The 10,419-nt window shown below is 26.6% G+C and overlaps 1 protein-coding gene across 1 annotated transcript; it reads right to left on the minus strand.

Moving 5' to 3' along the window:
• Nucleotides 1–7,987: 7,987 nt before the first annotated feature.
• On the minus strand, nt 7,988–9,902 carry LOC108466391 (transcription factor bHLH18-like). Its single transcript, XM_017766717.2, has 4 exons — nt 9,695–9,902; nt 9,136–9,618; nt 8,682–9,059; nt 7,988–8,589 (listed from the first exon to the last, which is right to left on the minus strand). Exons 1-4 carry the CDS (start codon nt 9,728–9,730, stop codon nt 8,515–8,517), a joined length of 972 nt encoding a protein of 323 aa, XP_017622206.1. The 5' UTR covers nt 9,731–9,902; the 3' UTR covers nt 7,988–8,514.
• Nucleotides 9,903–10,419: the final 517 nt, after the last annotated feature.

A 10,419-nucleotide genomic window follows, 5' to 3' on the forward strand; every position in this document is an offset into this window, starting at 1 on the left:
TTATAAACAAAATAAAAAAATGTTTTGATTACACTTCCTAACAAAATGTGACATAAAGTGATTAGTGGATTATCATTTCTCATCATCTTTCAATTTTTGTTTTTGATTTTTTGGAGTGATTTAGAGAGATAGGTTGCTTGTAAGGTAAAGTTTCATTTTTAGGCTTATTTAATTTTTAATTAAAAACATAATTTGAAAATAAAAATAATTGAAATTAAAATTTTATAAATAATATATTTTAAAATATTACATAAATCAATTGAATGAAACATCAATTCGTATTCAATTATATTATATATTTACATTCAGAGGAGAATCTAAAGAAAGGCATGTAGTAGTTTTGGTATCAAAATGAAAAAGTTGTCTTTTGATCTTTTAATAAATGATAAAATTTTATTTTAATATAAAAATAAAAGATTTTTATTTAATTCTTAAAAATATGAAATTATAAACTAATATAACATAAAATTACATTTTGACTTAAAAAGATTTATATTTAAAAATTTCGACCCCCTAACAATAGTTATGACTTTGCCTTATTTATATATATATATTTTTTGTATAACCACATATGTTTTCGTCCATTTTACAATTTAAGTCTAATTTTTTTTGGGTTGGAGGCGATGTTCAAGTAAAATCCTTCCAACAATGATAATTCTAAAATTCAAACTTAGTCCAAATGTTTGAGGTTCTACTTGTTTCGCTCTATTTACATTAATATTGTGAAATTTCTTTTTCAAATGAGATAAAACAACATATAATTCCTGAACTTCACAACTCTTTCAATTTAGTTCCTAAATTTGACAATTTTTTTCAGTATAGATCAACGTGATAATGTGACACACAAAAAAAAAATTATATTTTTGATACAATACAATCAGATAATGCCATGTTACAATATATATCAAAAGTGAGAAAAAATAGTCAATGACCAAAATCATTTGCAAATGCAAGCTTCATTAATTTGAAATAAGTGGGAAAAGTAAGACTTTAATCCAAGTTAATTATACATGCCACTAATTATGAATAAAGGGTATCTGACATTTTTGGTTTATTTTATGGTCTTCTTTCTAAAGTTTCTCTTACCCAATGGAAGTCAAAACCCAAAAGCTGCATGTCCATTGATTGCTACTTATAACTCGTATACATTAGAGTAATTTAATTATAATAATTATAATAATTAATTGCTCGGTCATCTTCAAGAATCTCTGCTTTTAACAAAGGTTTTTGCTGTCTTTTTTAGTTAAAAACTGAGTTTCTTTGGGATATTTAGCTTGATTAATCACTACTTTTTAGTGTAGATTTAGACTTTAAGTTTAAATGTATTTAAATTATTAGTTTAATCATAATTTTTAATAATTAATTTCGATGATAGTTATTTGAAAGGCTATTATTTGTATGCGATTTTAAGGGTAGATAATGATTTTGGCCTTCTAAAAAATACTTTTAAATCTCTTAAAAATTATAAATTTATAAAATAATATAATAGAAAATTACCTTTTAGTCTCCCCAAATTTATAATTCAATTTTGCTTTCTAAATTTTTGGGTAAATATACATTTTGATACTTGAATTTGATTTTAGAGTTTAAATTGGTATTTAAGGTTTTTTTTTTTTTAAATTAGATACTTGTACTTGTACTTGGCTTTTTGGTTCAAATTGGTACTTGAACTTTCGGTCCAAATTAGTACTTAGTTGTTTGAACTATTTTGACCTGTTAAGACAAGTTTAGATGCTAATTCAAACCAAAAAAACAAATTTAAGTACGTAATTAGAACAAAATAAACTTGAAGTACCAAATTAAATATTAACACCAAATTTGGAATGTTATTTCGTGCCTTCATACAGAAACCAAATACAATGAAAAGATTCCATTTGTGTCTGATGGAAGAAGCATAACTTAAAAAATTATTTGATTAGCAGTTTATGTCTCATTGTCACAAGAGATTTTTTTTTCTTCCTAACAAATAGTTGCTAATTGTAATAATAAGTGTTATAATTGAAACCGTTAAGCTAGATTTTCATATGTGATGAAATGGACAAGACATGAGATCTCACGTATTTCAACTTATTACAAGACTATAGAAATGCAAATGTTTTGAAAAGGTTGTTTTGGTGTCGTGGAGGATTGGATTGTAACATTTAACTTCACCCTTAATTTTTTTAAAAAATTCTTATTAAATATCGATTTTTGAAAATTTTAATTATCTCTTTAAAATTCAATGTCACATTCCGCCATTGATGTAAAATGATGTAATTAAGAGGACTTTAGGATTTAGGAAGATAGGTACAAGCTTTGATTCTCATAACGATAAAATTGTAAATTTAGTTTTCTTTTAAAATCATAAAATTACGTATTAATATAAAAATAAATTTGCGTTTTTGACCTCGAAAAATTGACAATTCAATTACAACTACCTATTCATTTTTCTGATTTCACCTCCACTTGCATTTTGTATATACAAAAATGAAGACAGGTAAGGGTGGTCCATACATGACTCCATAGACAACTTGGAGGGACATATTAATAGGGGGACCATGGGCCAGTGAGAGGGCATGTCTTATCCACTTGCAGTAGTACCCCAACACTAAGCCTGTGGGCTTACAAAGGAGCATTCTGACCTAAATACTGTGAAAACATGTGCTTCAAAATTGAATTGAAAAACCACTAAAGATAGTGCAAAATAAACAGGTTTTTTTAGGGGTTCATAATTTCAGGCCTATTAAGAGATTCACTTTTTTTTTTTTGAATGCATTAATGTTGTTTACTGGGTTTTGTCTCTGCTGTTTCTGGAACAATTGGGGGGACTATTGCATTAATGTTGTAAGAAGTTTGACAAAAGACAAGACAAGGGTTGTTTTAGCAGGCTTTGATGTCTTTTTTTTTTTCCCATGTAGGCATTGTTTGGAATTATCTCTTTGCCTGGTTGCTTTTGACAGGGTATTGTTTGCAATGTTTTTTTTTTTTTTTAAAGATTCAGACAACTTCACTTCAAAAAGAAAGAAAGAAACTGATAATGATACATCAAACATGCTTCTCTTGATCTGTTTTTCAGCCATGTTTGCCTGTTTTTTTCCTTACAAGATCTCAATCTTTCATACATTCTTTACATTTCATTTATGATAATCAGACATTAGGGCATGAAATGTTATAGGTATTGCGTATGAGATTGAAGTTTCAAAGCTTCATGTTTAAAGCTATTGGAATTGGAAACCAATGCCATAAAAATACTTTTACTCGCTTTGTTTTAAGGAAATGATAAGTGGTTGACATAAATTATGTTACCTGAAAATATGTATAATGTTTGATACTTATTTCTAACCAGGGGCGAATTTAGATGGAGTAGACCGGAGCTTTAATCCTCCCAAATTGGGAAAAAAATATCTCTAAATTCCTTTAAAAATGTTAAAATTAGATATTAATTGGTAAAATTACACAATTTTTTTCAATTTTGACCCCTAAATGAATTTTCATTTACCCCTATTTCTAACTTATATTCTGATGAAGATACGAGGATATAATCTTAAAACTTATATATATATTTTTAAATAAGCTTAGTTTTTTATCGTTATAATGAGGTCCTTTTAAATTAAAGGTTGAAATAAAAAGGGGAAAAAAAAACATTAATCTACCGTTGATCACGACACATAAGATTTGCATTAAGAAATGTGAGTTTATCTTTTAACTAACTCAATTAGTTTTAATCAAGGTAATCAATATTGTATCAATAGGTGTACTGTTTTTGTCTTGGTTACGATAATCGGCATGTTTTGGTGTACCGTTTAAGGTTTATCAATGTTTTTATATATTTTGTATTATAGTCTTATTTTTAGTTTCTTGATAAATTATATATTATTTTGATTAAAAATAAATTATATGTTATTTATACATGCATGTAGATATATCTAAATTACATCCATATAAATATATTTATATGTAAATATAAATTTTAAAATTATTAATTAGGTTGAATAATTCAATTCAGTAGCTTTTAATTTTAAATATAATTATAGAAAAATTAAAACGATTAAGATAAAAAAAATTTAGAAATTAGTTCAAAATATCAATTTTTTGTACCAATTAGTATGCACTGGTATTGATCGAAACATGTCGAAATGCACTGAAATGGTTGAAGTACATCGAAAATATAGACTACTTAATACCGGTTTAGGACCGGAATGGTATGTACCAGCTGATACGACTAGTACTGACACAGTACTGACTACTATGGTTTCAATAATAAATTGATTTCTTAGTGTAAATTAGTGCATTCAATAATCAGTTCAATAGATTTTAGGTCATTGCACAATTTTTTAATTTCTGACGTGACTCGAACAAATAAATACAATCTTTTCATTTCTATCTTTAAACTTGATTTAAAAAAAAATTTCACAAAATTGTATTATAATAATATCTCACTTTAAACATTACTTCCAGCATCAGAAAATCTATTTTTATGAAGTTATGTAGAAGCCCTAACCCATCTTGGTTTTGTTGATGATCTCAATTTAGTTAAGTGTAGGATTCCAAGCCCAAATAGATACAACTTTGAAGCCTTAAACCGCTCGGCTTGGGTGGCCTTTCTTTTGGTTTATGTGGATCTTGGGTTCCATGTCTACAAGGGATATTTTTGTATGTATGCTACTTTTTGGGCCAAGCATTCTAGGTACGGTAATGGAACGGGGTAAAATAGATATTATCAAATTCATTACTGTTTTATAGTTGATATGTTTTACCCCATCATTTGCTCAATTATTATTATTTCTATGAATATCTAACACATTCTTATTATCTCCATCTACTTTAATTTAATTTTTATTAATTATTTTAATTCTTTAAACATGATTTTTTAAGACAAAACTCCAAAGTAAAAAACAAAAGGAAACTAAAATTTTCAACCATTTAATTTCTCTTATAATTTTCTTATATCAGAAGTTAAATGCTGACTTCTAAACCTAGTTACTTGGGATTATTATCATATTTGTACACAGTGGTAGAGTCAAATTTTTTTTGGAATCAGAATTAAATTATATATTTTACAATAGTAAAATAGCCTATATCTTTATAATTTTAAATGATTAAATCAAAATTTCATCATTTTTGAGGGGTAAAATGTAATTTTATCATTACAAATTTAAAATTTTATAAATTATAAAGGGTCTAAATTAAAAATTTACCATTTTAAGGGGGGCCATGAGTCTTTTAGTGGCCCCGCCACTGTTTGTACAGTTTAATGCACATACATAAGGGTAAATGGTAATTTTATATAGTAGGACGAGTATTGTAGAGTAAATAATTATTATAGTCATCTCATATAAGGGTTAGTTTTTCATTGTTGTTGTGGTTGAAAAGTGCTTTTAGAAAAAAAATTATGAAAAAATCTGTTTGTTAGTTTTAGTGTTCTTCATTATTGAAAAATAATGCGTTAAAAGTTAAAATGTTCTTTTTAGACATTGTAGTAAAATTTAAAATTAATTAAATTATATCATATTTAAATAATTTAATATAATGAACATGAAATATAAATTTTAAAGACCTTTTAAGTAATTAATATAAATTATTTGTCAAATTAATGATCTATAAAATATTTTAAAAAATCAAATATAATAATAAATACGATTTAAATAATTTAATATAATGATAAATGATATTAAATAGTTAATATAAATAAGGGTATTTTTTATATTTTTACTTCCAAATAAAAAAAGCTAAAAACACCTAACTCTCAACTTTTGCGTTTGGGTGAAAAAAATACTTTTTGACCGCCTTTTTTACTGCAAAAGCCAAGTGTTCTTCATTACTTCTGCAATGAAAAAATATTTTTAACCCAAAAGTATTTTTCACTATAGCAAAGAATGCAACCTACATATCAAATAAAACAAACTATTTTATCTCATCTGAAAAGTGTGTTTTCACTATAAAGAAAAAAATATTTTGAGTTTAAATTGATTTTATAGAGTTTAAATAAAACATATTTAAACAAACAAAAACACCATCATAGTAATATTTATTATCTATAATATATATAAAACACAAATTTGGAAATTTTTGAACCAATTAGAATATCATTTTTTACCATATTACTAAATTCACATTTAAAAAAACAAAAAAAAAAAGTAAAATAAAATTTGTGATAATTATACATTTAAAATATTTATAATTTAATTTATGACCAAAATATCTTTATTTTCCATTATATTACTAAATTCACATTTAGAAATAAAAAGTTGAAATAAAATAGAAGTTGTGATAATTAAACATTTAAAAATAATTATATTTATTAGCAATCGAAGTTGTGAGAATTACATATTTAAAAATAATTATAATTTAATTTATAATTATTAGTTAAAAATGTTCTTCTAATTTTAAAATAGAGTTATTATTTAAATATAAATTTAAGCATAAAATATAAGAAAAATAGTTAAATATAATTATACCTATTAGTTAAAAATTTTGACATAAAAAATAAATTGTGTTAATTTTATTTTAAAAAATTGTACTAATTTTATTGATGTAAAATAGAGTTATAACTGAATAAAATTTTAAGTATCTTAATTATCACTTAATTAATATTAAAATTAATTATATTAATTAATTATTATTTTGAATAATTTTACTTTATATTATTTATTTAAAGTAAAACTATATTATATATTCAATTATGAGTTAAAATATTATATCATAATATTTAAATTTTAATATATTTTAATTATATTCCAGAATTCAAATAATATATATATATATATATATATATATGACATGTTGAATAAATGGGATGGGGGAGCTCCAAATTTATTGGATAGATATTTTGTATCTATAAGGACTAAATTGAGAAAAATTGTCAAAATTTAAAATTAATATGAATTAAAAAAAAGCTGAAGGAGGGAATTGAAAACATTACTAGGATTAAATATTGCCATTTTATCTTTGATATTAACACACAACCATGCACCGACCATAAATTAAATTGGGGAGTTTAGGTCAAAGGAATTAGCTTAAGCTCTAATCCTCCTTACATTACATATTTGTAGTTGCCTCACTTTGACTAAATCCTTTCATTTCAATAATCCTTTACAAATTTAACATCAATTATTTTCATTACCTTTTTCCATTTGCTGTCCATTTTGGTCGGTTTTTGTTTCATCTACCTCCTCAACATCTCGCCTAAACTCTTGCTTAAATTTATCAACAAAAACTTAAAAAATGATTCGGATTAAAAACCATTTGGAAACTCCAAAATAACTTTGAATTAATAATTCAGAATGATCTAACCCGAAACATTAATATATTTCAAATCCGAATTGACCCAAACATCGAATCCCTACCAAAAACATTGTTTCTTTTTTTTTTTTAATCTTTGGTAAACCTCTGAAGCTTCGAAAAACATGGTTTTGAATCTATGAAAACACGAAGAGAAGACGATCAACAATATTTATCTTACTTTAATATTTACATGAAAGGGATAGAGACAATGAGAGAGAGGCAAAAAGTCAAAGAAGAGGAAGAAACAATTCTAGATTACAATCTTTGGTGGGGTCTTATTAGATACTTCAAATTATCATAAAATTTTGAATATGATATAAAATGAAAAAAATATATACAAATATAATTTTGATATATATTTATCATATCTGTATTTGGATTTTTATGCATTTAATAATTAGTATTTTATTTACATCTTTTATAATTAATATAAAAATACGAAACGAATTATAAGTCTAAATAAAGTCCCATTTTAACCTATGCCTTCAACTGTTCCAATCATCTTTACCTCACCAACACATTCATAATATATATATATATATATATATATTTCTTGTGTTCATATGTTCAATTCATATTAAAATAATAATGCTATATACCCAAAAACTTACCCCCTATAAAATATACATATAAATAAATGTTGCTCATATCACCACTTTATAGAAAAAAAATCAAAATATATAAAATTTTACTTAATAAACTTTATAATAATAAAAGATGTAAATTTGATTATATTTTTATTATTATTTTATTAGAAGATATTATATGTATTACAAGGAGAGTTTACACAACATTTCAAAGATTTAAAAAGAAAAGAACATAACCTTAACCAAACCTAATAAGAACGAAAAACTGCCTGTAAAAATCTCCAACTTTAATGGAGAGGAAGAACAAGAGGTGACTTATTTAACTTTCTAAGTCAAAAAACCCCTCAAAAAGCCTTTTCAAGCTAAAATAGCTATGGAGAAATCCAAATACAGCCTAAGTAGGGAAAAAATTAAACGTGGTCAACAAGTCAACACCACGTAAAAAAATAGTAATTAAACACAAGGAAACCCCCCTTTGCTCCAAAATCTAGATCCTTCAAGCTATGGTGTGATAATGGCAGGTTACAGGCTATTGTATTTTCTCTCTTTTAAGGTTTGAAGGGAAAAAGAAACCCAACAAGAACATCATCACTGATCCAAAAAAAAAAAAAACTATAAAAAGAACTCTTTATATAGACCTTATTCAATGTGGCAACCTTGTTCATCACATGAACTTCAACAAAGCCAGTCGTAAGCTTTTCACCAGATCCTTCACTGTCATTGAAAACTCAGCTTCCATCTGCACAATATTTTAAAGTATAAATAAGTCAAGGGTTTTTTTTTAAAAAAAAATGGAGGAACGAGGGTAACAAGGTTAATTATTATTATTACCTGAGCAACAATGGTGATGTCAAGAGTAGCTTGTCCAAAGGGCAACACATTAGTATTCAACACACAGAGATGAAGCTTTTCGACTTCGTTCATGATGTTTGAAATGAACCCTTTGTTCTTCTCACAATGGATTCGAATCAACACATCTTTGTCTGAGACTCTAGCTTCAATCTCAGGGAACAGCTTGTTGTTTGTTTGGTTGCTATCAAAATTCTCATCAGATGAAGATGTTTCATCGTCTGCATAAATTTGGGTTTTTTTAACAAAAATCATTGATTCCGTTGCTTTTTTAGCTGCTTGCTCTTCAAGTGTTGCCACTTTCTCTTGAAGCTGTTTCATGTACTTTATAGCATCTCCAAGGACAGAAGCTTTGTCTGTCTGCATATTACATCAACAATTCAGCATAAAAGATAAAACCCGAAAATTTGAACATGAAATCATGGAAATTTGTTACCTTTTTCAAGCCTGGAATCAGTGCTGAAAGTGATATGAACCTTTGGCTAAGCTTTTCACGGCGTTTCCTTTCGGCAATTACATGGTCTTGAGCATGTAATGGTGTCCTTGTCATAGAACCCACTTTTTTTGTAACCTCATAGTATTGTTGAGATACAGCCGGTGATGGATTCGAGTTATGGAAGGAGATTATATGAGAAGATGGGGAAGAAGAAGAAGAAGCTTTTGGTGGTGGTGGTGGTGGGATGTTTTCGTTGATCGAAAAATTCCAGTTATTGTCTGTCTTGAGTTGTTTCATTGGCCTTTTGAACTCGTTGTCGTCGACCACTTGATGAAAAGCTTGAATATTGGATGAACCATTGTTTATATTTGGATAAGATGAATAACTCTCAGAAGAAAAAGACTGGAAATTGGTATCATCAAATGAATAATCCATGTTTGGTATTGCAAATTGTGGGAAAAACGTGGGATCCTCCACTGTTTCCTGCAAAATCAAACAACTTAAGCAAATCTGGGAAAATCAAAGAATTGCAGAAAGAAAAAAGAGTGTGCTTTTTTACCACTTCAGATATCCATTTGTTTGAAACGATTTCCATTAAAGAACCCTTTTTTCTGGAACTTTTGGTGTTGGAAAAGATGACTTTAAAAACTGGAATTATTTTTGTTTCCCAATTGGAGAGTGGAAGTGGTGGAACTAATTAATTTGTGAAAGCTATATATATACAGGTGTTACCATATTGTACGCGGTTCTAAGTAGTATATGGTGTTCTTGCTAAGTGTGAAAGTAGGGCTTTCATTTTTATAGTTTTCTTTACTGTTCATATGGTGGGTTTGTTTCTGGATTTTTCTCTTTTTTTTTTGGTGTTTTTTTTATGTTAATATCAACATCTGATCTTTTTTCTTTTTCCTTTTTCCGTTGTCTATTTGGGTTTTTCACATATAAGTTAGTTTAATATTTAGCTTAGTTTCTTTGTGTTAAGGAAGAATTTTTTTTTTTAGGAATTTTAAGTATTTTTTTAAAAATTTTATGGATAGTTATTTTGGGTTTTGACTTGTTAAGGGAATTGAATTGGATAAAATCTTAAAAGTATCGATTGCTAGTAGCCAATAAAACCCTTAATAAATGGTATTGTCCTTCATTAAGGTTGTGTTATGAATCTATGAAGAGTTTGATTGGCTAAAACGATAGGTTCAACTAAATAGAAGTGTTTTGCCAAGATAGATCATGCACCTACTAAGGAAGTGTCACTATTTGTACTTGGTAGAATTTAAGCCCATGCCCTAC

The sequence above is a fragment of the Gossypium arboreum genome, chromosome 2 (genome assembly GCF_025698485.1).
Source record: "Gossypium arboreum isolate Shixiya-1 chromosome 2, ASM2569848v2, whole genome shotgun sequence".
In the NCBI taxonomy this organism is placed as follows: domain Eukaryota; kingdom Viridiplantae; phylum Streptophyta; class Magnoliopsida; order Malvales; family Malvaceae; genus Gossypium; species Gossypium arboreum.

Bases quoted from the DNA above. Each gene is read 5' to 3' on its own strand.
- LOC108466391 (XM_017766717.2), bottom strand. From the start codon at position 9,730: ATGGAAATCGTTTCAAACAAATGGATATCTGAAGTG. The intron at 9,619-9,694 runs GTAAAAAAGCAC...TTGATTTTGCAG, and splicing joins ACAAATGGATATCTGAAGTG to GAAACAGTGGAGGATCCCAC. The intron at 8,590-8,681 runs GTAATAATAATA...AATATTGTGCAG, and splicing joins ACATCACCATTGTTGCTCAG to ATGGAAGCTGAGTTTTCAAT.